A 27639-nucleotide genomic window follows, 5' to 3' on the forward strand; every position below is an offset into this window, starting at 1 on the left:
TTCGATCATTTTGTTGTCATTCTCGCTCGTTCTTCGTAAGAAGGAAAAAATATTGCTGCAAATAAGTATAGGAAACACATGTACAGAATATACTTGAAATATTTGTAAATCTAGAGCCAATTCCAGTGAAAATAAACGAAGTTATTATTTCTAAAGCTTAAACATGGATTTGGAGTTAAAAAAGGTATTTGTGAGAATGATTAGACAGGAATATTTTCGAATAAGAATCTTATTTTTAGGCTTTCACCGAAATGCAAGTTAACAAAATTGAATCGACCAAAAAAATTCGTCTATTGGATATGAAAACCGACAATTTGAAGGTGTCCAAGCAGCGAGTGGAACTTACAAACAAGGAAATTTCTCAGCTTGAAACCGACACTAAAGTGTATGCATCGGTCGGAAGGATGTTCGTTCTGTCGAATGTGACTTCATTGACGGATGAAATGAAATTGAAGCAAAGCAATTTTGAGGAAATGATCAGCCAGTGTGAAAAAAATAAAGAATTTTTACTAAAGAACCTCAAAGAGCAGGAAGACAGTTTGCGAGAATTGGTACAGCAGAAACGATCAGAATCAACGGTAAAAGAAAACGGAACAAACCCAAAAAAAGAAGAGGCAGATTAGGTTTTAGTTCAACGTGAATAATTTCGGATACCAGAAAACCAGAGCGTTGGAGTATCATTTCTTGCGTAATTCTTGAATAATAAAGCTACATTACTTTCGCTAATACGTCATCAAGATTAAAATTTGCATAGGAAGAGAACTCATTACCCAAATTGCGCTCATGTTCCGGTTTAAACTTACATATATCTAAAGTCAAATGTTTCTTAGCCCATTCACGAACCACAAAACCGGAACAAAGTATTATTTTGCAATCTTTTTTTGATATTTTTCGAACTACGATGCTAATTTTCTCAATACATTCTTCCGATAAAAATGGGGGGTCAGCTATCACAATATCAAATTTTTCTCTAAAGTCATCCAAATAATCCTCCTCAATTGCACGATTGTAATCGAAATGGCGGAAGTTTGATCCTATAGATGTGAACCGTTCGTCAAATTCGAAAAGTGTTACTGCAAAAAATATATAACTTATTAAACGAATCATATAACCACGCTTTATAAAAAAATATTGCTATGGAGGAATTAGCCTACTTCTCACAAAAAGTGCATTCTGGGAATAATTGAGACGGACAGAATTCATAGAATATAATCATTTCATTTAAATCGTTTGTGCTTGAGGTCGGTAAAAGTCAGTTCCGTCTCAAACAAAAAATAAAAGTTGTATTCAAATGTACTTAAAATCGACACTATAACATATTTTACTAAATATATCATGTTTGAGACGATGTAAACTATATTAAAAGATACTGCGGTTCTACTGGCATAAGAAATTAACAGTAAATGAACCACCTATTCCGTATAAGATCAAAACCTTTTTATCCTCTCGTTAAATGCTAGGAAGTAGTTTTTTTAATAGGGAAGAAAACATCGATATCGTCGCTGATTTGTTAGAATCATTTCGGCTTACAGAATATATACCTGAATAAAACCTTACCGTCATTGTGAACAGCTTTGATATGACTATAAAGCGATGGACATGAGACCAGTGCCACACAGGGTTCTATTCCTACAGATTCAAAATGTTCACGAAAATACTTCACCACGAATGTTAGCCTTTCTTTCGTCTGAGTGTTGTACCAAAATTGACTCAATTGCTGTTAAATCACGGGAGAAAATATTGATTCATTGTAATATACTATATACTAATCGTTCTTGGGCTAAACAATAAATTACAATTACAAACCCAATTTTCTTCAAAGTCGTTCTGAACTAATTCGCCGGTATGCTCACGCATTTCTTTCTCGTATAGGAACTGTTGTAGAACTAGCATCGTGTCTGCAGGAAGCCGGCACTCATCCTCGTCACTTTCTCCAGTGCCTTGAGAGGACATTCTTTGCTAAACTAAAACGAATTGCAAGAAAAATTAAACAAAACACCACGCACGTGCAAGTTGTGGGCAATGTTGTATATATAGGTGTGGCAGAACACACGGTTTGCTAGTATTGGCAACCAAAAATATGTAAGCAATCCAGAAGCACAACAAGTCGACGTCATAGCGTTCACACCTGGGACGGGACCTGCGGATTCGTGTTTTCTTATTCTTTCTTTTTGTTTGTTATATCTTACTTCTTCGATTCACACACACTAATACTTGGTGTAGTTCAAGAAATCACATGACTTTTTTATGTGGTTTTCGTTTGAAGCGAAACTGAGTCAGTTCCTAACCCCAACTGCTGTCAAAATGTATGAACTGACAGCAGTTGGGGTTAGAACCTGACTCAGTTTCAGGTTCAAGCGAAATCGCCATTAAAGAACAAACAAGAATTCTAGAGAAAATTTTCAATAGGACGTAAGTAACATTGAGAGCCTCTCTTTGTTTACTTTCTCTTTCGTTTATTACGACGTCATTACAACACTTTGCACTAATTTTCCAGTACATATCGAAAGGCGACGGTTTTTACTAGAATATTATGCAAAGAGTTTAGTAATAAATGTTGAAATGGCCGAGTAATGAACAGAAGAGAAAGACCCCAAAGAGAATCTCTCATTGTTACTTACGTCCTATTGAAAATTTTCTCTAGAATTGAACTTTCAAATTTTTTTTGTGAATCCATTATCATGGAGTGCAAGGTCAAAAATTGCGGTCGAAGTAAAGCGAAAAATCCGGAGATGACTTTTCACCATTTTCCGGTGAAACCCGATTTGTGAGAACAGTGGGTGTTCACAAGAATTACCGATCTCGAAATTAATGAAAGCACTATCATCTCCACTATTATTATTGATCTAATGATTAATTTATTGAAATATTTGAAAAAAAGTTTAGCGTTTACTTAATTTCAAATAGAATACTCCCCATATTAATCACTCTGAGGACAGCCGGTTCAATCTGACATTTGCGTGCTGGATCAATTTGACACGCGTTTTTTTTCTTTCCGCAGGTCCCGTCCCAGGTTCACACGATTCAATGGGAGCGGAACGAACGGTATGACGAAAGCAAGTCAATTAATTCTGTGATCACTCACACCATTCATGTAAGTTTTATCTTACGAAACCAAACAGTCCGCGCTTCGCCATACCTGTATATACAACTTTGAGTTGTGGGAACTGGAAACTGAAAACTAAAGACGCTGAATTATTGAATAAAGACTAGCCCAAGGACCCGGTCAAACCATTCGGAATTTGATTCGGAATCCTGAATGGAGTCAGTATGGATTCCAAATCAAATGCAACAACCGATTCTGAGAAAATTTGCCACGCTGAAGCGGTTAAACCAACCGATGCTGCTCACTTTTATCCAGAATCCAGCGAGGAATGCACGGCCAAAATTTCTGTACGCTTCCTGCCACATCTTTGCCAGATGTTTTGCTCGATTCGTGCTAAATTCTATCAGGTAGGAGTTTCCAGGATCTTTGCACGGTTTATTTCCGAGTTATGCCAGGGTTTTGCTCGGTTCCTGTCAAAATTTGCCAGAAAACGCGAGCGAAACCGAGGTCGCATCAGTTCAACTAACCCGACAGGATGCGCGCAGAAATCTGACAGGGCTGCCAAACCAAGACTTACAGAAATCTAGCAGAACAGTCTCTGCCAGAAAATTTGGTGACTGGGACTTTTGCTTACCACACTGGTAAAAAATTACACATCTTTATTATGTGTGAAACTATATAATAATTTTCAATGGGGTTTCACCTAGGGGCAGATCGCTTGTGATGCATTATTAAAAATCAGCGTTTCTTTCCCTCAAAATAGAAATTCGTAATGCATTTTGCGTTGCGTGTAATGTATTTTGCGTTGCGTGTAAGACGTCAAAACCCTACAAAAAACAGCCCTACATTCAACAAAACATCGAACAAAGTGGATCAGTGTAGGACGATTGTTAAGTAATCTTTTCTGCGAGGGAGTGTAAAGTTGATGCAAAAATGGAAATTAAATGCATTTTTTCTAAGTTAATGCAAATTTGTTATACATTCCTAGGTTTCACACATAATTTTTATAGTTGTTGGTAAATAACATCATACCTTCACGTGTATAATATTTATGCGGCCATCAATAATTGTTATACACATGATACATGAAAGTTATGTGATGTGCGTTATGAGTGTTATGGATTCATACATACAATTTACATTTCGGAAATATGATACTTATTTATGACAAAATGATATTTATTTCATATTCAAATGGTGTTGCTCACAATAAAAAATAATCGTTTATTGTACACATTTTAATTTTAGTCACAGAGAACAGACGTCCATCTTCAGCATTCAACTTGTGTAAAATCTCTAACGGTTTCGAAGGTAGTTGGGATATCCAAACCAGGTGCGCTACTGTCGTCATGTTTTTTGTGGCTGAGTTCGACAGAATTGACAGCGGTTATTCCTCTACCCAGTCAAACTAGTCCGGAACCGTTTCGAACTTCCAGCATGAATTCCTGCTCAAATGCATGAACCGATAGAGTCGGAATCGGTTGTTTTCTTTGAGCAAGATTCCATACTGAATCCATTCAGGATTTCGAACCGGTTCCGGAATGGATTTGACGGATAGTTGGGATAGGTTGGTGTGGCGGCGCTAGTGTTTATCGTATATTAATTCAAATGTTTACACACGTTTTTTAAATATTTTTGTTCGATCATGGATGTCTGTTCTCTGTGTTTTAGTCGTTCAATTACCTTCGTAGCGTGCCGATAAGAATTAGCTGCAAAGTCTATCAGAACAGAAAACCACCATTCCACATATACACAATTTTAACAAGTCTGAAACCTACAGATCGGGGTTAGCACTACATTGGACAAATTCATAAAAAGGTGGACTCACCTTTTTCTGTCTTATCCACTTCACGCGTAATCTTCGTTTCTCAGTACAGAGAAACTCATTGAATAATATAATAAAAGTCATAATTTATCTGCTGCTTGCACCATTTTGATTTTCTGACACCTTCACAAATAGCACATTTAAATTATGTGTGAAACATTATGTATTTTTGCAATATTCTGTCTACACATGATAAATGTATTGAAAACTCTTAAAGTTCATGTGTCACTCATGTTATTAATTTCTTAAATACATCTTAAATATGTGTAGAAACATCACCGAAGCACATTAAAATTATGGGTCACACACTAGGGGCAGATCACTTGTGATGCATTTTTAAAAATCAGCGAAATTAAATGCATTTATTTCCATCAAAATAGAAATTCATAATGTATTTTGCGTTGTGTGCAATGTTTTTGCGTTGCCTGCAATGTGGTTTGCGTTGCGTGTAAGACGTCAAAACCCTGCAGAAAAACTAGCCCTACATTTAACAAAACGTCGAACAAAGTGGATCAGCGTAGGACGTTTGTTAAACAAATTTTTCTGCGAGGGTGTGCCAAGCTGATGCAAAAATGGAAATAAAATGCATTTTTTCTAATTTGATGCAAATTTGTTATACATTCTTAGAGTGATCTGCCCCTAGGTCACACATAATAGCTATTTGTTTGCGAGCATATAGAATTCATTTGTTGCCACGCATTGAAATGATATTTTTCAAAAGGCGTGTATATAAATTTTATGAGGCATGCTAAAACATTGTATATTTGAAGCACATAGCACATGTTTTGCTTCATAGATATAATTATACACATATCATTTTTAAATGACTCATACAAAATTTATGAATGAGAAATCTACATAAAAATAAAATTTGGTTTTTTTACCGTGCACAGTGACTGGGGGTCACCGTGGAAAGCAGAAAGTTAGCAAAAGTTGAGCAAAGCGAAATTGATTCTGGCAGAGTTTCTGCCAGTATTTTGCCCGATTTGTGCGAGAATTCTGGCAAAGAATTCGCATAAATGCATCAACCGTTTCTGACAGAAGCGGTTGAACTAACCGATGCTGCTTACTTTTAGCCAGAATCCAGCGAGGAATGTACGGCTTTCTGTACGCTCCCTGCCACATCTTTGTCAGATGTTTTGCTCGATTCGTGCTAAATTCTACCAGCCCAGTCACCAAATTTTCTGGCAGAGACCGTTCTGCAATATTTCTGTCAGTCTTGGTTTGGCAGCTCTGTCAGATTTCTACGCGCATCCTGTCGGGTTAGTTTAACTAGGACGAGCTCAGGACAGGAACCTAGTAAAACCCTGGCATAACTTGGAAATAAATCGTGCAGATCCTGGCAATTCCTACCTGGTAGAATTTAGCACGAATCGAGCAAAAACATCTGACAAATATGTGGCAGGAAGCGTACAGAAATCTTGGCTGTGCATTCTCGGTTGAATTCTGGCCAAAAGTTAGCAGAATCGGTTAGTTTAACCACTTCTGTCAGAAACGGTTGTTGCATTTGAGCGATTTTTTTTTGCTAGAATTCTCGCACAAATCGCGCAAAATACTGGCAGAAACTCTGCCAGAATCAATTTTTCTTTGCTCAACTTTTGCCACGCTAAAATATTAAATACCAAAAAATATCAAATGTTTCCACCTTTCTTTTTCTTCATCTTGACGTCAAATAAGTCAAATAATTCAAAACTGTGACAGTCTGGCCCAGTAAAGTTCGTCCAGAAATTTGCCAAAATTTTGGCTGATTCTAATTAGTATTCTGGCTCCAGTGACACAACCGATTCTAACTAGAACCCAGTTAAACTCATTCCGGAACCGGTTCGGATTTCTAAATGAAGTCAGTATGGATTCCAAATCAAATGCAACAACCGATTCCGACTCAGAATCGGTTGTTGCATTTGAGTTGGAACCCATTAACATATCTGACAGCTCATTTACAACCACAGATGCAAAGTCAAACCGAAGGAGTTTGGTTTGTTTGTCTCACGCAGCGATGCCACATGTTTTTTTGAAATGTTTGTAGAAGAATAACTAAAATGTCTGTAAAAGTCTGTAGATGGTTGTGTAAATCCTAGTTACACTATAATTTTACATTAAAAATAGATTGAAAGTAGAATTCTATTGTGAAGGAATCACTCGTATTCGAAAACAGTTATTCTAGTGCAATTTTACTAAACACTATTACCCTTTTAAAAGTCTGTAGATCTCTAGGAGACATCAAAAGTCTGTAAAATATAGACATGTCTGTAAATCTGGCATCGCTGGTCTCACGAAATACCTAACCTCAACCGGTTTTTACAGTGGATTTTTTTGTTTTCCTCACGAAATAATTCGGCACCGTTTCTTTTTAACGGTAGAAAGGTCAATCCTAGAATCTGTATACAATAGAGTCCTGTACAGAGGAATACGCAACACTGCGTAGAATACAGACTATTTATTTTTTCTGGCAACCGGAATATTTACTGTAACTTGGAGTGACTTTGATTAAATGACAGAATAAATTCGTACTGAATGAAAAATTAAGCACTTTATCGTGGCAAACGAAACATCTCAGCGAAAATCATTTCAAACATTATTTTATCTGATTTATTGAATGCTAATTAATCAATTACTAAAGTGTTTAAATTTATTCAAAGAATTCGAGCTAACGAAGGACTCAGGTCATTTGAAGCGGATTTATCTCGGATGAACGTGACACTAGTACAGAACAGTAACAAAACCATGTAACTGTCACAGAACAATAACGTTTGCGAATCTATCAATGGAAAATAAACCTGATAGTCGTTCAATGACACTGTAGAGGTTCGAAGAATCAATTAAAATATATATTCATCACGTTATTGTTAACTTGTTGATTTTTGTTAGCAATATAAGAAATAAGAAAAGTAAATATATAAACAAATAGTGTTTCACTCGTATCATTGCAATATTTTTCCTGCCAATAACAATACTCCCCTTGCGAGAATGCATGGGGGCATAGCTAAAGAAGTATGTTTGTTTACTTTGCACGATAGGTAGCCGGTGACATGTTCGATAGGTAGAATCGGCTTCATCCCGGTCAAACCATTCGGAATTTGATTCGGAATCCTGAATGGAGTCAGTATGGATTCCAAATCAAATGCAGCAACCGATTCTGAGTCGGAATCGGTTGTTGCATTTGATTTGGAATCCATAATGACTCCATTAAAAAATCCGAACCGGTTCCGGAATGAGTTTAACAGGGATTCTGTGCGAGCCTTTAAATAAGTAAACAACCCCTCTAAGAACGGTTGGTTTCAAAATCGTCCAATGAAGGACGTTCGTTGGACCAATTTGGACAACGTCCAAATAACCGTTCAACGAACGTCCATCGTTAGACCCGTGTTGAACGATTTTGAAACAATTTTTTGGACGTCTCAGTGGGACGCCTTTGGTCAATCCCAGTTAAACTCATTTCGGAATCCTGAATAGAGTCAGTACGGATTCCAAATCAAATGCAACAACCGATTCTGAGTTGGAATCGGTTGTTGCATTTGATTTGGAATCCATACTGACTCCATTAAGGATTCCGAATCGTTTGACCGGGATGGTTTCCAAATCAAATGCAACAACCGATTCCAACTCAGAATCGGTTGTTGCGTTTGATCTGGAATCCATACTGACTCCATTCAGGATTCCGAATCAAATTCCGAATGGTTGGCCGGGATACTGACTCCATTCAGGATTCCGAATGGTTTGACCGGAAATCGGCTGTGTCACTGGAGCCGGAATAAGAACTAGCACCAGCCAGAATTCTTGCTCATTTTCCGACTGAACTTAACTGGGTGTTAGCTGGCAACACTAAATTAGACGTCTCAACTGTCATGCTTTTTTGACAACTGATGTCATTGGAAATCTCTTTTATTTTGAGTGTAATGTTGGAAGCAGCAAAAACGTAAAAATTTAATATACTCGTTCTCTTCACTTACGTACATACGTATATACTAAAACTCCGCGAGTACCGCGAGTAGATCCACCAGCTAAAATTGTGAACTGAGCTGTATGAGTAAATAGTGTTCAATTCAGTAGAGTTTAACAGCCAGACGTAGCCACAAAGAGGCAACCGCGTAGTTTTTCCTTATTGCTGCATTTTCGGATCCGCGAGATTTGGAGAAAGTTATTTTTCACGGAAAACCACACCTTTGGATTAAGATGTAAGTGGCTCATTACGAAAACAGATTTTTGTGCTCGGAACGATTAATCAACACAGATAATTGATATTTAATTGCTCACCTGCGCTAAGCAGGAATTAAAGAATAATGGAGTTAACAGGTGAAAAACAATTTTGCATTTATACAGTGCATCACAAGGCAACGTTAACACGATTTACGGAAGAGCTGTTAATGGTAAAAACCTGTCTGCACAAAGTAATTGACAATTATTTTTTGAAAGCCTTCACGTATACGAAACAACGGGATCTATGCGTACGCTATAAATAGCGCGACCACTTCCCGGTGGTTGCTCTAAATTGAATTCAAAAAGCAATATTCTTGCAGGCTCTATTACGTGTGAATGTAAATACCTAATATAAAATTTAATTAGTTTACGTTTTGTGAAGGCTATTCAATAAAAAATAAGACTCATTTGTGGATCAATAGATAATGGTTATCAGTGCGATGATGTGATTACAACAAGCTTGTGTTTCACAAAGTTGACTAAACTTTAGGGTGGCAGTTTTATTGTAATTTTTTATGTACCCTGTTAGATTAGACGCGATTCGCATTCCCATCTAGCGAGTTCAAAGCTTAATCAAACCATTCAATTCCGGCTTTTAAAACCTACCTCCTTACCACCAGCTTGAACAGTTTACAGCACTTGAAAATAGTGATTTTACTTGTGGAAGTGCTACAGATAATCACTGTACATTTTGTGTATCTACTGTAAATTCACGCTTCCGTCCGAATTCCGCTTCAAATGACAACTAATGATTTGAGCCGGAATTTCAGATCGCTTTTCTGGCGGGTTTCACTGGGTAGCTGTGTGATCCGCGATTTGACACTCGGCTTGGCCAGCATAATTTTGTTGGTGCATAGAGAAAGGTGCAGTTCGTACCTCCGACAGAAAAGCTACATATTGTCAATAAGGCAAAAGCGTAATTCTAATGATTGCTCTAAACACGTGTAATCGTTTACGACATTTCTCGAACAGCTGCTCAATATTCCATATATGGTAGAAATATTAATGATGAAAAAAAATGTTATTAAATCGGAGAAAATTAGGTTCTCACATTCTAAGAAATTGACTCGCCAAAAAAATGTTTTCATCAATACAGACATGTACCATACCACGTGGACAATTAGGTGAGTAAAAGAATTGCGATAAAGTTCACGCTTGTCTAGCGGACCTTAAGCGGACCCTACACGAGCAGAAATAATGACAATAAATCATATATTGATCAATATATTGATGAAGTAAGGTAATCTTGAAAATATTGATTCTGTAGAATTTAAATGGGATTGATGGATTGAAGCAGTGTTGTCAATATATTTATTGACAATATTTCTGTCTCGTGTAGGGTCCGCTTCACGTCTCCAGAAATATTGTCAATACCCCAATTATTGATCAATATATTTATCGTGTAATGTCGTCTTGAAAATATTGATCCTGTAGAATTCAAATGGGATTTACATATTGATGCTGTCTTGTCAATATTTTTATTGATAATATTCTGGTCTCGTGTAGGGATCCTACACGAGCAGAAGTATTGACAATAAATCATATTGATCAATATATTGATGGTTTAAGGTAGTCTTGAAAATATTGATTCTGTAGCATTTAAATGGGATTGATGGATTGAAGCAGTCTTGTCAATATATTTATTGACAATATTTCTGTCTCGTGTAGGGTCCGCTACAGATCTTTAACGTTCAATATTTTTGTCAATACCAGTATTGACGATATTGTTACAATATTTCAGTCCCGTTTTGCGGACCCTACACGAGACGAGAATATTGTCAATAAAAATATTGACAAGACTACTTCAATACGTCAATCCCATTTGAATTTTACATAATCAATATTTTCAAAATGTCCTTACACGATCAATATATTGATCAATAATTGATTTATTGTCAATATTTCCGCTCGTGTGATGTTCGCTTTTGAAATCCACATCGTCAATACAACTTTTTTCCATTACACGTACAATACTTTAGTCAATACTCTCTAGTATTGACAAAAATATTGAACGTGTAAGGGCCGCTTTTTTCATTAGCGGACCCTACACGGGACAAGAATATTGTCAATAAAAATATTGACAAGATTGCTTCAATCCGTCAATCCCTTTAGCGGACCCTACACGAGACAAGAATATTGTCAATAAATATATTGACAAGACTGCTTCAATCCATCAATCCCATTTGAATTCTACAGAATCAATATTTTAAAGATGACCTTACACCATCAATATATTGATCAATATATGATTTATTGTCAATATTTCTGCTCGTGTAGGGTCCGCTTTTGATTTCAACATGATCAATATTTTCAAGATACCCTTACATCCATATCAACATTAGAATAGGGCTAATAAGATTTGTAAACAAACTTTTGTTTTGCTGATTTCTCTTAATTTGTTATATTTTCAACGCAGAAGACATTTGAAATTGATTCTACCAAGGGTAAAGATGTTGATTCATGTGTATCTTTCATGAAATTCGACTCGAGGGCGGAATAATGAGCGAAATAAGTTTGTTTATAAAAATCTCATTAGCCCTTTTGAAGAATTGATATTGACATGATCAATAATCGATTTATTGTCAATATTTCTGCACGTGTAGGGTGCACGTGCCTAAAGCGAACCCTACACGAGCAGAAATATAGAAATATTGACAATAAACCAATTATTGATCGTGTAAGGACACTATGAAAATATTGATTCTGTAGAATTCAAATGGGATTGACGGATTGAAGTAGTCTTGTCAATATTTTTTTTGAAAATATTCTTGTCTCGTGTAGGGTCCGCTTAAGTCGCAATGTACTCAAAAGCGGACCCTACACGAGCAAAAAATATTAACAATAAACCAATTATTGATCAATATATTGATCGTGTAAGGCCTTTTTGAAAATATTGATTCTGTGGAATTCAAATGGGATTGACGTATAACGGACCCTACACGAGCGGAAATATTGACAATAAATCATATTAATCAATATATTGATGGTGTAAAGCGGACCCTACACGAGCAGAAATATTGACAATAAACCAATTTTTGATCAATATATTGATCGTGTAAGGACATTTTGTAAATATTGATTCTGTAGAATTCAAATGGGATTGACGTATTGAAGCAGTCTTGACAATATTTTTATTGACAATATTCTTGTCTCGTGTAGGGTCCGCTTAAGGTCATCTTGAAAATATTAATTCTGTAGAATTAAAATGGGATTGATGGATTGAAGCAGTCTTGTCAATATATTTATTGACAATATTGTTGTCTCGCATAAGCGGACCCTACACGAGCAGAAATATTGTCAATAAACCAATTATTGATCAATATATTGATCGTGTAAAGTCGTTTTGAAAATATTGATCCTGTAGAATTCAAATGGGATTGACGTATTGATGTTGTCTTGTCAATATTTTTATTGACAATATTCTGGTCTCGTGTAGGGTCCGCTATAGGGTCCGCTTATTGAAGCGGTCTTGTCAATATTTTTATTGATAATATACTTGTCTCGTGTAGGGTCAGCTTATGACCATGTTTTTCCTAAAGCATCTTTGGTTAAAACTTATAACAATATAACAAAGAATTTGATTCCAATGTGTTTTTGTGGGTAGATACAGTCGTGATTCGCTGGTTGGACACTTTTTAACTGGACCGCTTTTTAGTTGGATCTCCGCTAGGACTAAACCTAAGACAAGACGTGACAATAGAGGGTGCCATTTTTGTTCCAATTTTAAGTCCAGCTCCTTATTGGTTGATTCTGACTTCTGCATCGTACGCAACGTTACTGCAGGGATAGCGAAATAATATTTGGCAGTGTTGCTATATTTTTAGGAAAAGATTGTCATTACTTTTGACAAATAAAATTATTATCATTTAAAAAAAGTAAAGATGACTAAATTGAACAGAAATCGTGTGGCAAAGTGAAACAAGTAGTTATCATGCATTTACCGTATAAGGGGTTGATTAACTTTAACAAAAGTAAGACGGAAACCACACCATAATCTATTTTTCATCAAACCTTACTAAACACCCATGACATGGAAAAACGGTGCCCTTCATCAATATTGTGGAATAAAGATACAAAATATTGCCGGTATAAAAAAATTATCAAAGCTCCATTTTCATTAATAAAAAATAGCAACACTTCGGAAGATTTCGGCAGGGTAAAATGTGCGAAAAGAAGAATGTCGAAGGAAAAATAAGAAGCCGATTGTCACGTCTTGTCCGGGCCCGACACGAGACCAGAATATTGTCAATAAAACATATTGAAATATATGAAATATTGTCAATAAACCAATTATTGATCAATATATTTATCGTGTAATGTCTTGAAAATATTGATCCTGTAGAATTCAAATGGGATTGACGTGTTGATGCTGTCTTTTCAATATTTTTATTGATAATATTCTGGTCTCGTGTAGGGTCCGCTATATTGATGCTGTCTTGTCAATATTTTTATTGATAATATTCTGGTCTCGTGTAGGGTCCGCTTTAAAAATAATTATTCTGCGCAATTCAAACGGGATTGACTATAGCGGACCCTACACGGGACAAGAATATTGTTAATAAAAATATTGACAAGACTGCTTCAATCCGTCAATCCCATTTGATTTCTACATTATCAATATTTCCAAGATACCCTTACACGATCAATATATTGATCAATAATCGATTTATTGTCAATATTTCTGCACGTGTAGGGTCCGCTTTAAAGGTATCTTGAAAAAATTGAATCAAATGGGATTGAAGTATTGAAGAAGTCTTGACAATATTCTTGTCCCGTGTAGGGTTCGCTTTAAGGCTAGTTTACTGTTCTGGAAATGGATCACGGGATTTCCGTCGGGATTTGATCAGAGAAAATTTCCCTCCAAGATCTCTCCAAACTGTAAAACCAAAAGCTCTGCTGCTTCTTAAAAATACAAACAGTATCAAACATGCAGCGAATTGCAAACCTTATAAAAATACTGTTTTTCCCGTCGGAAACAATTTGTGTTGAATTGTTCCCGACCGGATTTCTGTGCGGAGAGTTTTAAAATCCCGTGATGTTTTCCGCGGTTGGGTTTACACTTCAGGAAAACAGTCATTTTTGTGTAGACTCATTTCCCGTCACGGGATTTGAAATCCCGTACTCCATTTATAATACGCAGGGACCCAAATCCCGTCACACGCTTTCCGAACTGTAAACTAGCCTTTAGGGCTAAACTGACTCTGTCTTGCTGGGTAGGGCTGGGTAAATAGGCGAGCTTGACAGGATATTTTTAATAGGGCTCAGCAAATGGGCGCATAGAACCCAATGCAAATGAAAGGGCGCGTGCATATTTTCTTCAATTTTCATGAAAATATCGAAATATTCGAATGTTTATGTGCAGCAACCACCGAGTAGACATGATCACAGTAGATATGATTTTTATTTATATAATAGAACCGCTGTTTACAGAATAATTTTATGAATAATAAGCATTCGCTCCCGTTCTTAAGAGATACAAAATAATAAGCATTCGCCCCTGTTCTGTCAAAAATGTTAGTTTAGCCTTTATATTCCATATGAAAAGAAGGGCCTAAGTCGAAATTTCGAAGAAAATGAATGTTCCGCCGTTTTGTTTTCATTAATTATAAATCGATCTATAAACCATTTCAACTAATTTTTACCTCAATCTTGCAGTATTTTAGTCGCATAATGCCATAATAGCGAAAACGTAGTTTGTTTACATTTGCAATTTAATCCCTAATGAAAAATCTATGTCGACATGTCCATCTGGACATATTTAATAGGTCAGCGGATCCTACACGAGCAGAAATACTGACAATAAACAAAATATTGATCAGTATATTGATGGTGGTTCATTATAAACCTTCAAATGTATATACATATCACATTTTTGTTATACATAACTATATACCAGAATACAAATCGATATCAGAGTTCTAAAATTTTGTAGAATGGCCAGATCGAAAACTCGAACCATCAGAACCAGTGATCGGCGGTTTGAGACACTTTTTCTAACTCTTATCACTACCCCAATAGAAATGTACAGACACAAAACCATAATTTTCACTGTGACAGTACAGTAATTTCACAATAATTTACTGTAAATTCTAGTGTAGTGCTACAATACAAACACAACAAACTGTAATGTTTCTACATTAAATTTTAATGTAAAATCGACTTTTACATTAGAACAGGGTGGTGTTTATGAATCTTAACATTAAAAAAAACGATTTTTCTCCATACATTTTTTTCTCGAAAACAGTCAAATTTAATGTGAATGTACCGTTTCAGTTTTTTTTCTGATCAGTAAAATTGATTGTTACATAAAATTTTATTGTAAATCTACTGCGATAACTCTGCGTCGAACAATGTTGAAACAGTTATAACTATAATATTCATTGTTTTATGATTGTTTGACGGGTAAATGCTATTGTAAAATTCTATTCGGGTATGGATGTTATATCGATTGAGAATATTTACAATATGATGTTTAGCGATGTTTTTGATAACACATGCTACATGGACAGGGCTCAGAAAAACGCCCAAATCAGCATGGGACAACATCTTTACGTAAAATCTCAAAGACCAACCAAATCAATGGTTAAACGCAATAAAGCAATAAACAAATAAAAACAATGCCTTGACAAAAAATAGCCTATAAAATAGACGGATAAACGAAATATTCATAAAATATATAAGAACTTCAATCAATGCATTATGCAGGGAAAAACTGAATTTTCCTAAACGAAAGCTGGACGAAAAAAATAAAAAAAAATTGTATATATTTGAAGTAAGAGTATTGTACATAGTTTTTACTCACATTTTCAACGCGACTTAGAACTACCTTCCTTTTTAACCCCCTCCTCCCCCTTCTACGTTGTCCACGTAAACCCTCCAAAATAATATTTTTTCGGGTAATTTTATGAAAAGATGGGTTTTCAAAAAACAATTGCTTTGTGTTAGACTACTATGGCGGAGAAGGACAATGAAAATCGATCAAACTTTAACCACAGAATATCATATACACTCAAATTTTTTTTTTACGCGGTTTTTTTTTGCGCGGTATTTTTTTACGCGGTTTTCATTTACGCGGATTTTGAAATTTACGCGGTTTTCATTTACGCGGATTTTGAAATTTACGTGGTTTTCATTTACGCGGTTTTTGAAATTTACGCGGTTTTCATTTACGCGGTTTTTGAAATTTACGCGGTTTTCATTTACGCGGATTTTGGAATTTACGCGGTATCCATCAATGAGGTTCCCTTTATCGCGGATTCTTAAATTTAAGTGGTCTTCATTTACGCGGATTTTGAAATTTACGCGGTTTTCATTTACGCGGATTTTGAAATTTACGCGGTTTTCATTTACGCGGATTTTGAAATTTACGCGGTTTTCATTTACGCGGATTTTGAAATTTACGCGGTTTTCATTTACGCGGATTTCGAAATTTACGCGGTTTTCATTTACGCGGTTTTCATTTACGCGGTTCGTATCCCCCGCGTAAAAAAAAACCTGAGTGTACTTCTTTCATCTTTTATTTCCATGGAAATATCTCATTTCTGAACAACGTTATTATCTTTTATATTTGCGTTTCATCTTAATAACAGAACATTGAAATAACCTATGGATTCTTGAATTGGCTCACAATTTCAATCACTAGCTCCCAAATCCAAAATTAGTGGTATTTGACCAAGTCACAGAAGATTGAATCAAATGATTCAGATCAAAAAAAATCTTGCATTGTGTTTCGCGCGATTTGCTCTGATTTTTTATGATAGTTGCCATCACACACTATGCTGTTAAAGGCACTTTGACTATTTCAAAATCTTGAAAAATTTTGAACACCAACGACGAAAAAGACAAAAATATAATGAAAAGTCCACGTGGACATTTCCAATACCCCCATCCCCCTGGTCTAGCGTGGACTTTCTCGTGACCCCTACCCTCCCATAAATTGTCAACGTGGTATATGAATGGCCCCCAACTAAAATAGCAGTTCTTGATATCTTGCTACCTCTGATGTGCATGCGTGAATACTTCCATCTTTCTTTCGATATCCACTTTATCGAAAAGTTAGCAACATATATCCAATACCGTAGAACCAATCGATCTGAAACTTCCCAGTATTATCTTTGATTTGAACCATAATTGCTAATCGCAATGCCAAAGCACAAATTAAAACTCGTCCAAGACCCGTTAGAGAAAATAATAATTATTACTGGAACAATTTTTTCGACAAACTTCAACAACCTTCCGTCACCCACGCTAGGGCACGGAGTGCACGCTGCTCTGAAAATCTAGCGAACTCGTTTTAGGGCACCAGCGGTTTTCGTTCAGAATCATTTGCACGGCTTCGAAATCATAAAAGAATGCTAAAAACTAACATCTATTCTAGGGTATTTTCGGAATAGATGCCGCACTCTCTGTATCTCGTATATAGAGTAACTTTAGTACGGTAATATGATATTTAGAGTTTGTATTTTGAAAAATTATAACACTGGAGATGTAAAATAGTACTACATAAATATTATTAATGATTATGTGCCACAGTTGTATCGCGGTGTACCGAAAATTTTTAGCACCTCATTAAAATTTCGATATTTTTTTGAGACCTGGCAGACCTGTCGAATCACTTGGAAGTGATTTTGTGTTCGTCCGTTAGTTTTCAAAATTATGCAGTGACATATAGTATATTTAACAGGAAATCGAAGTTAATCACTTAGTAGGCCGTTTCTCCTGTTGTGTTATGTGTTAGTATGCAAAAATATCGCGAGAATCACGTACATGGCACCCCTATCCCATTTGTATTGAACTGACATAAGTCAACATTTCAGCGGGCACACAAATTATGGGCCCCACTGACAGTTCAAATTGTTCTGCTTGTATTGCTCGAAGCTCGATTTTCACTAGTCAGATACCGTACGACGACGACTTAATCACAGACGTCCATCTTCAGCATTCAACTTGTGTAAAATCTACAACGGTTTCGAAGGTAGTTGGGATATCCAAACCAGGTGCGCTACTGTCGTCGTGTTTTTTTGTGGCTGAGTTCGACAGAATTGACAGCGGTTATTCCTCTACCCAGTCAAACTAGTCCGGAACCGGTTCGGACTTCCAGCATGAATTCCAGCTAAAATGCATCAACCGATAGTGTCGGAATCGATTGTTTTCTTTGAGCAAGATTCCACACTGAATCCATTCAGGATTTCTAACCGGTTCCGGAATGGATTTGACGGATAGTTGGGATAGGTTGGTGTGGCGGCGCTAGTGTTTATCCTATATTAATTCAAATTTTTACACACGTTTTTTAAATATTTTTGTTCGATCATGGATGTCTGTTCTCTGTGACTTAATTTTTAGGCATATGTTAAAAGTGAAAATATTGGACAGCTAATTGAAGAAATGTGTTATTTTGGACATGTCGGTGAATAACAAAAACTTTACACCACGGTACACCAACAAATTGACCGAACTCGACTATCACAAAATTGTGTCGAATGAAATTTATTCTGCTCATTGTGGATCGACCCTAACGCAACGTTTTAGATGTTGGCATAGAAATCATGGCGGCGTAGCAGATACCTGGCGAGAATACTGCAAATTGACGTAGTGATTTTATCGTCACATCCTAATTATTTTTCTATATATGTGCGCGAATCAAGCTGAGATCGTTTTGTGTTATTCAATTATATGTTTTTCCATATTGTAAATACGTGCCAGAATCAAAAATATTATTTTTCATTCTGGAAATCCGAATATATTGCACATAGCCAATTGATGCGTGGATGTGTTCGCGCGGGGCTTATTGTATATTAAGACGGCCTCAGAATGTACGTGTAGGAACAGGCATTCTTGAAATGGGTCGTTGGATGTACAGTAGAGCTATCGCCTTTCATCTTCAGGGCTAAACATGTGTACATCTATGGATAATACCTCGGAAAAGACACAATTTATCATTAAATAGATGCAGACAAGTTTCTTCGTAAAAGCACTGCCGGTCAGTGGGAGATGGACTGTAAAAACACACACTCATTAAAATTTTCGATTTTTTTTTTTTAAATTATGTGATTATTTAATATTGTATCAGTTGAACAGTTGAGACCTTTTAGAAGGCATTCCGATCATGAACACGGTCATCTATAATTTCAGAGGAAAATGTCGTCGTGTGGCATCTCTCCCCTACAATTGGGATAGATGTTACATCAAAATTGCGGATGAGATGCCGATAGGGGAGAATGTATTTTTCCACATTGGAATCTCATTAAATGAATATATCGTCGCTATTGTGCTATCTATCTGAGTTAGCTATGTCACATTACTTGCCTAAAATATCTGTACAAAGCGGCGTTTTCAGAATTTTGACATTATGCTTGGTTATTAAGATTTAACGAGAAACGAGCTGAGAATTTTTTTAGTTTTTCACTTAAAATGACTCTGTCTGTATATTAATTCAAGTAATCTTGATGTATAAGATGTTTTTATATGTAAAACTATCTGAGAAGCACAATGGCATAAACATAAAAGTACACAAATTGTGAGAAAATGCAGTTTTAGCTTTAAACTGGAAATATAGTATACTTGGCAACACTGCATCCAAAAATAACTATTTTTTTCTAGATTCCCTGACTCATTTTCTTCAAAAAGCATCTCACCGATTGTTTGTAGACCAAATGAAGTCAAAGCTATGAATAAAAGTTAATGATTGAGGTTTTTTCTGTGGAAAATTTCCCATGCACTATTATGACACGCCATACAAATTTTGTCATCAATACCCACCGTGAGCGTGACTTTTGTTTACATTTTTAGTTAAAACTCGCAACATAGTCAACCGATTTTCGTAATACACTCAGGTTTTTTTTACGCGGGGGATACGAGCCGCGTAAATGAAAACCGCGTAAATGAAAACCGCGTAAATTTCAAAATCCGCGTAAATGAAAACCGCGTAAATTTCAAAATCCGCGTAAATGAAAACCGCGTAAATTTCAAAATCCGCGTAAATGAAAACCGCGTAAATTTCAAAATCCGCGTAAATGAAAACCGCGTAAATTTCAAAATCCGCGTAAATGAAGACCACTTAAATTTAAGAATCCGCGATAAAGGGAACATCATTGATGGATACCGCGTAAATTCCAAAATCCGCGTAAATGAAAACCGCGTAAATTTCAAAAACCGCGTAAATGAAAACCGCGTAAATTTCAAAATCCGCGTAAATGAAAACCGCGTAAATTTCAAAATCCGCGTAAATGAAAACCGCGTAAATTTCAAAATCCGCGTAAAAAAAAACCGCGTAAAAAAATACCGCGCAAAAAAAAACCGCGTAAAAAAAAACTTGAGTGTATTTGAGAGATTAATACAGAATAGATGAAAGCATCAATTGTTTTCTTTGAATTGTTCATACCATTTATAAGTTTCGAGATATTCGATCTCAAACTTTAAAAAGCGGTTTTCTCGAAATGTGCTAAATGGCGCTTGTCATAAAATAGCACAGCAGCGACGATTTGCGTCGGGTATAGGTTCTTAATAAAGCATATCCACAAACTAACAAACTTAGCACCGTGGCATATAGGATTATGAGTACATTTATCTATACATACACGCGTCATAATTATAAAATCGAATTTATTCAAGCGACAAACAAATTTTAAAACACGGTCTCAAGCGTGAACTTAAAAACTCCCGCGCTCGCATGATCATGAATTGGTCACTTCTGAAGGTCTCTATCCTTAGCATCAGCAGGCTAGGTCCATGCCTTCAATTGGACCAATTAAAAAAAGAAAGCTATGAGTGGATATGAGCAGTGGACAACAAGTTTCATGGCGACATGACCGGGAACTTTGGTGATATGGGTTAACTCACTCCCTGTCAGAATGTGAATTTTACATCGAAAACAAAATACAGTGAAGACCTGATTTTATCAACATCCGATTTTATCAGCTACCGATTGTGTCTACCCCCGATTTTATCAGCTTTTTGACCCGATTTTGTCTGCCTTATATGAAAATTGATAGTTGGTAGTTTTATCGGTTCTAGCAGACGAACCAAGTTGATTTCGAGTAAATACTTTTTCTTATCTTAGAGATTGCATCAACCGATAGTGTCGGAATCGATTGTTTTCTTTGAGCAAGATTCCACACTGAATCCATTCAGGATTTCTAACCGGTTCCGGAATGGATTTGACGGATAGTTGGGATAGGTTGGTGTGGCGGCGCTAGTGTTTATCCTATATTAATTCAAATTTTTACACACGTTTTTTAAATATTTTTGTTCGATCATGGATGTCTGTTCTCTGTGACTTAATTTTTAGGCATATGTTAAAAGTGAAAATATTGGACAGCTAATTGAAGAAATGTGTTATTTTGGACATGTCGGTGAATAACAAAAACTTTACACCACGGTACACCAACAAATTGACCGAACTCGACTATCACAAAATTGTGTCGAATGAAATTTATTCTGCTCATTGTGGATCGACCCTAACGCAACGTTTTAGATGTTGGCATAGAAATCATGGCGGCGTAGCAGATACCTGGCGAGAATACTGCAAATTGACGTAGTGATTTTATCGTCACATCCTAATTATTTTTCTATATATGTGCGCGAATCAAGCTGAGATCGTTTTGTGTTATTCAATTATATGTTTTTCCATATTGTAAATACGTGCCAGAATCAAAAATATTATTTTTCATTCTGGAAATCCGAATATATTGCACATAGCCAATTGATGCGTGGATGTGTTCGCGCGGGGCTTATTGTATATTAAGACGGCCTCAGAATGTACGTGTAGGAACAGGCATTCTTGAAATGGGTCGTTGGATGTACAGTAGAGCTATCGCCTTTCATCTTCAGGGCTAAACATGTGTACATCTATGGATAATACCTCGGAAAAGACACAATTTATCATTAAATAGATGCAGACAAGTTTCTTCGTAAAAGCACTGCCGGTCAGTGGGAGATGGACTGTAAAAACACACACTCATTAAAATTTTCGATTTTTTTTTTTTAAATTATGTGATTATTTAATATTGTATCAGTTGAACAGTTGAGACCTTTTAGAAGGCATTCCGATCATGAACACGGTCATCTATAATTTCAGAGGAAAATGTCGTCGTGTGGCATCTCTCCCCTACAATTGGGATAGATGTTACATCAAAATTGCGGATGAGATGCCGATAGGGGAGAATGTATTTTTCCACATTGGAATCTCATTAAATGAATATATCGTCGCTATTGTGCTATCTATCTGAGTTAGCTATGTCACATTACTTGCCTAAAATATCTGTACAAAGCGGCGTTTTCAGAATTTTGACATTATGCTTGGTTATTAAGATTTAACGAGAAACGAGCTGAGAATTTTTTTAGTTTTTCACTTAAAATGACTCTGTCTGTATATTAATTCAAGTAATCTTGATGTATAAGATGTTTTTATATGTAAAACTATCTGAGAAGCACAATGGCATAAACATAAAAGTACACAAATTGTGAGAAAATGCAGTTTTAGCTTTAAACTGGAAATATAGTATACTTGGCAACACTGCATCCAAAAATAACTATTTTTTTCTAGATTCCCTGACTCATTTTCTTCAAAAAGCATCTCACCGATTGTTTGTAGACCAAATGAAGTCAAAGCTATGAATAAAAGTTAATGATTGAGGTTTTTTCTGTGGAAAATTTCCCATGCACTATTATGACACGCCATACAAATTTTGTCATCAATACCCACCGTGAGCGTGACTTTTGTTTACATTTTTAGTTAAAACTCGCAACATAGTCAACCGATTTTCGTAATACACTCAGGTTTTTTTTACGCGGGGGATACGAGCCGCGTAAATGAAAACCGCGTAAATGAAAACCGCGTAAATTTCAAAATCCGCGTAAATGAAAACCGCGTAAATTTCAAAATCCGCGTAAATGAAAACCGCGTAAATTTCAAAATCCGCGTAAATGAAAACCGCGTAAATTTCAAAATCCGCGTAAATGAAAACCGCGTAAATTTCAAAATCCGCGTAAATGAAGACCACTTAAATTTAAGAATCCGCGATAAAGGGAACATCATTGATGGATACCGCGTAAATTCCAAAATCCGCGTAAATGAAAACCGCGTAAATTTCAAAAACCGCGTAAATGAAAACCGCGTAAATTTCAAAATCCGCGTAAATGAAAACCGCGTAAATTTCAAAATCCGCGTAAATGAAAACCGCGTAAATTTCAAAATCCGCGTAAAAAAAAACCGCGTAAAAAAATACCGCGCAAAAAAAAACCGCGTAAAAAAAAACTTGAGTGTATTTGAGAGATTAATACAGAATAGATGAAAGCATCAATTGTTTTCTTTGAATTGTTCATACCATTTATAAGTTTCGAGATATTCGATCTCAAACTTTAAAAAGCGGTTTTCTCGAAATGTGCTAAATGGCGCTTGTCATAAAATAGCACAGCAGCGATGATTTGCGTCGGGTATAGGTTCTTAATAAAGCATATCCACAAACTAACAAACTTAGCACCGTGGCATATAGGATTATGAGTACATTTATCTATACATACACGCGTCATAATTATAAAATCGAATTTATTCAAGCGACAAACAAATTTTAAAACACGGTCTCAAGCGTGAACTTAAAAACTCCCGCGCTCGCATGATCATGAATTGGTCACTTCTGAAGGTCTCTATCCTTAGCATCAGCAGGCTAGGTCCATGCCTTCAATTGGACCAATTAAAAAAAGAAAGCTATGAGTGGATATGAGCAGTGGACAACAAGTTTCATGGCGACATGACCGGGAACTTTGGTGATATGGGTTAACTCACTCCCTGTCAGAATGTGAATTTTACATCGAAAACAAAATACAGTGAAGACCTGATTTTATCAACATCCGATTTTATCAGCTACCGATTGTGTCTACCCCCGATTTTATCAGCTTTTTGACCCGATTTTGTCTGCCTTATATGAAAATTGATAGTTGGTAGTTTTATCGGTTCTAGCAGACGAACCAAGTTGATTTCGAGTAAATACTTTTTCTTATCTTAGAGATTCGAAATACGCAAAAATAAAAAAAAATAGTTTTGCGCTTTTAGACCCCCTTAAGGGAAATTTAAACTAAATAATCAGAAAAGGTTATCGGGATATATCTAGGGACTACAGAAGAATATTTTAAGATCTTCGATTTATTAAAAAGAAAGAAAAATATTGTCCCGATTCTGTCAATGTCCCCGTTTTATCAGCTTAAGGCTCAAGTTACCTCAAGGCTTGATAGTATGCGTAAGAAAAATTGTGTTCAGCTTTGGCACCAGATTATCCATTTAAACCTTTTCAAAACTCTAAAAGAAGAATATCAGTCGATTTATTAGATCATCACGATTCAATTCATGCAAAATACCTGCTGGAAAAACCATCGGCTTAGCTAAATGGTGCTTTTGAAAAAGTGGCTGTAATTTTTTATCACACTACCACACCGAGCTGGGGTACGCAACACAACTGCGCTATGAAAAAACCACAGCCACTTTTTCAAAAGCACCATTTAGCTAAGCCGATGGTTTTTCCAGCAGGTATTATGCATGAATTGAATCGTGATGATCTAATAAATCGACTGATATTCTTCTTTTAGAGTTTTAAAAAGGTTTAAATGGATAATCCGGTGGCAAAGCTGAACACAAATTTTCCTACGCACACTTCCAAGCGTTCAATTCTAACACATGCTTAAAAAAGGTAACTTGAACCTTAAAATTCACCAAAGGGCTGATAAAAACGGGTGAATGGCCACGCGCAAAGTCATATGTACGCGAGCACATGCGACAAACACGTTAACATACGAACGCTTAAGCCCTTCGCGATCTACAACGCACACATACGTCCGCGATCGGGCAAACTTGATAACACTCCGGTAAAATGATGAACCTACAAACGCCCATGTTCGCGCGATCATGAATCGGTTACGTCCGGAAATCATACATTCAGTTGGATAAATCAAAAAATAAAGCTCATATCCACTAGACAACACCTTCCATTGCGACATGATCGGGAAATCTAGTGATTCCATTACCTCTTTGCCGCGTGATTTCATTTTCTTTTAGCGTCTGAACGTGCATCAAAAATTAAGTATCAGATTCACGGTCCGCGCACGTGCATCTAAGAACACAAGCGAAAAGCACTCGGTTATAAAATAAAATTCATACACGCGAAGTTACATACACGTTAGTACACGCGACATACAAACGCACACGCGACCAATCGTCAAATCGACGGGATTTTAAATGTCTACAAACACCAATAAACACTCCCTCACCTATCCTTTTTGTGCTCATTTGAGATGAGCCAAAGCCTTTTTATCCGACTCTAAGCAATTGAGAATTATGTTTTTGCAACCTCCCGTCAATTCGAATAGATACCCATCTATATTGGATGTAATACCTCAGGCATTTCGATAATGTAGCTGCTTTGACGACGTATTTGGGCTTGTAAAGGAAGAATTGTCTAGTGAGTAACTGACAGCACGTGCGACTACAGCGGAGGTTGCGGACAACCTTATAACGGGCGTCTCGTCGATTATGGCGATGTGTGGAATGGTTGATTGCTGGGTGGAAGGAAATATTCAGGGAACGCATTATTATTCATGCCAAAATATTCACCCGAGAACAAAGTTCGAAAATTCCCTCACAACCTTCCGTCGCATGTACTGGACTACGTTGCTGTTAGCGTGATTGCATCGGAACGTACCATATGACCAGCGTCTAGGAGAGCACACCGTAGGTGGACTTTTAAAGAAATATATAATGTGACGTTGTTCAATCGTTTATTAAAAATACCTCCTCCAGTGCATTCAAGTGTTGTAGATCAAATCTTATATAAAATTTTGTTTATTTTCTGAATCTATTAGTGAAGGAGTTCATTTGAAAAAGTTATAACAGATTTATAGAATGAAGGTTCGTCAAATCGTTGTAACATCACGAAAGAAAGTGTCGATGGTATATAACCCCTTAAGCACTTAAGGATATACATTCTGAATTTATGAATATCACGCTAGTCCTGTATACGAAACAACTTGAAAGCGTTTCAATTAACCATACGAAGTAAAATTTGACACTATATCTGATAAATCATTCAAGCGGCTGGTAAAAGTTGATTTACGTGACGCTACAACTTAAAGTGTATCCTGTTGTAACTTTAGTTCCGCACATCCAATAAAAGTAATTGTAGGCTTTTTAGAAAGGTATTTCTGAATACAAAGATAAACCGGAATATTGTACGAACAAAATTTTAGTTTTTTAATGAAATAAAAAGTAGGCATTTTTCGTGACGTTACAACACAGAAACAATCTGTCTAGTTTTATTGTTCTACGCTCAATAACGCACAAATTCCTTCAAACAGATAAAAATTTCAATAATAGTTTCATGAATTAGAGCTTTTCTTAGAAGTCTATAATTCAGGAACCATTTACCGTTAAATTCAACTCACTTTTCTATATATGTTTCAACTATTTGTTGAAATGTTAATAGTTGTATTACATAACTTTTCAATGGTTTAAACAGTATCGAATCGAGGAAAAAAAATTGTGATGCCAAAATAAGACAAAACAAAAACGTCCTTATGGTGTACTAGCCCGCGGAATGATACATTCTTATTTTTGTTTTGTTTGTGTTTATTATTAGTATTTTGTCATTAAACCCGTGATTTATGATGACTGTTCTGCATACATCTATGTATTGCAAACATGACCCCATTCGGTACCGATTCCCACTAGTTAACCTGGTCAAAAACGGTACAGGTTCATATAGATTTGACAGAAAATGTGTCTTAAAACTGAGTTCGAAATCGGTGTCAATATGACCCGCTAACACCTTATTCGTTACAAAAAGTTAACACCTAAAGAAGGTTAAAAATATACTAAAACCTTGAAATCTTTTATAATGAAGTAGTCTCTCTATTTCGCCGTCTCTTATGACGTGAAACCCAGTGGATCAATTCTTATTTCAGTCGCCGGATGACACACGCCTCTAGTCTTGTTTTGTCCAAAAAAAGATTAATGTTTTATCAGTCAGCTGGTGGCTTTCAGCCCTTTCGAAAGAGGATCGAGCATTCTAAATCAAACTGGTTTAGAACTAATAGCTTCACCTTGCGAAAATGAATGCATCGTTGCAAGATGTTTTCTATTTTCCCTTTCTACCTGTGTGTAAAGGCCACGTTTAACGAGTTACTTCATTAACCATGAACCGTCTGCGATTTCTTTCCTGTTTTCCACAGTTAGCCGGTGCAAAAGTGCTATTATATAGACAAGGAAGGACGATCCAAAAGACAACGCCAATATGAGTGATGAACAATCACGAGATCACCCACGTGGAGTGGAGGCACTAAAACAACACATCATCCTTAACAAGATCGACACAGCGTTGTGGGCATCCCGAGTGCTGACAGTAATCTTTGCACTCGGATACGTCATTCCAATCTTCGGGTGAGTAGAACAACACACGTACATAATAAAAATCTAACTGAATCTAACCAACACGTTATTCGTGTGACGTCACATCTATCCTATGTATCAACCTTCCGATAACATATACCTGCGAATGAAAATAACGAATTCGTTGATTCCTCGGTTAGG

General features: G+C 36.3%; 3 protein-coding genes across 4 annotated transcripts in view; 2 read left to right on the forward strand and 1 right to left on the reverse strand.

Moving 5' to 3' along the window:
• Nucleotides 1–733, forward strand: LOC131681996 (prefoldin subunit 1). Its single transcript, XM_058963123.1, has 2 exons — nucleotides 1–184; nucleotides 240–733. Exons 1-2 carry the CDS (start codon nucleotides 164–166, stop codon nucleotides 621–623), a joined length of 405 nt encoding a protein of 134 aa, XP_058819106.1. The 5' UTR covers nucleotides 1–163; the 3' UTR covers nucleotides 624–733.
• On the reverse strand, nucleotides 670–27615 carry LOC131681995 (protein-lysine N-methyltransferase CG9154). Of its 2 annotated transcripts, XM_058963122.1 has the most exons (4): nucleotides 27599–27615; nucleotides 1807–1964; nucleotides 1558–1717; nucleotides 670–1073 (listed from the first exon to the last, which is right to left on the reverse strand). In XM_058963122.1, the coding sequence occupies exons 2-4, from the start codon at nucleotides 1951–1953 to the stop codon at nucleotides 709–711; spliced, it is 672 nt and encodes a 223-aa protein (XP_058819105.1). In that variant the 5' UTR covers nucleotides 1954–1964; nucleotides 27599–27615; the 3' UTR covers nucleotides 670–708. The 2 variants fall into 2 exon arrangements, with proteins under 2 accessions (XP_058819105.1, XP_058819104.1); XM_058963121.1 differs by lacking the exon at nucleotides 27599–27615 and having other exon boundaries at nucleotides 1807–2059.
• Nucleotides 8756–27639, forward strand: part of LOC131681994 (Krueppel homolog 2) — a 30718-nt gene continuing 11834 nt past the window's right edge. The window contains exons 1-2 of the mRNA XM_058963120.1: nucleotides 8756–9046; nucleotides 27282–27489. Coding sequence (XP_058819103.1) covers nucleotides 27344–27489 — 146 coding nt within the window. The 5' untranslated portion in view covers nucleotides 8756–9046; nucleotides 27282–27343. The remainder of the gene's footprint in view (nucleotides 9047–27281; nucleotides 27490–27639) is intronic.

The sequence above is a fragment of the Topomyia yanbarensis genome, chromosome 2 (genome assembly GCF_030247195.1).
Source record: "Topomyia yanbarensis strain Yona2022 chromosome 2, ASM3024719v1, whole genome shotgun sequence".
In the NCBI taxonomy this organism is placed as follows: Eukaryota; Metazoa; Arthropoda; class Insecta; order Diptera; family Culicidae; genus Topomyia; species Topomyia yanbarensis.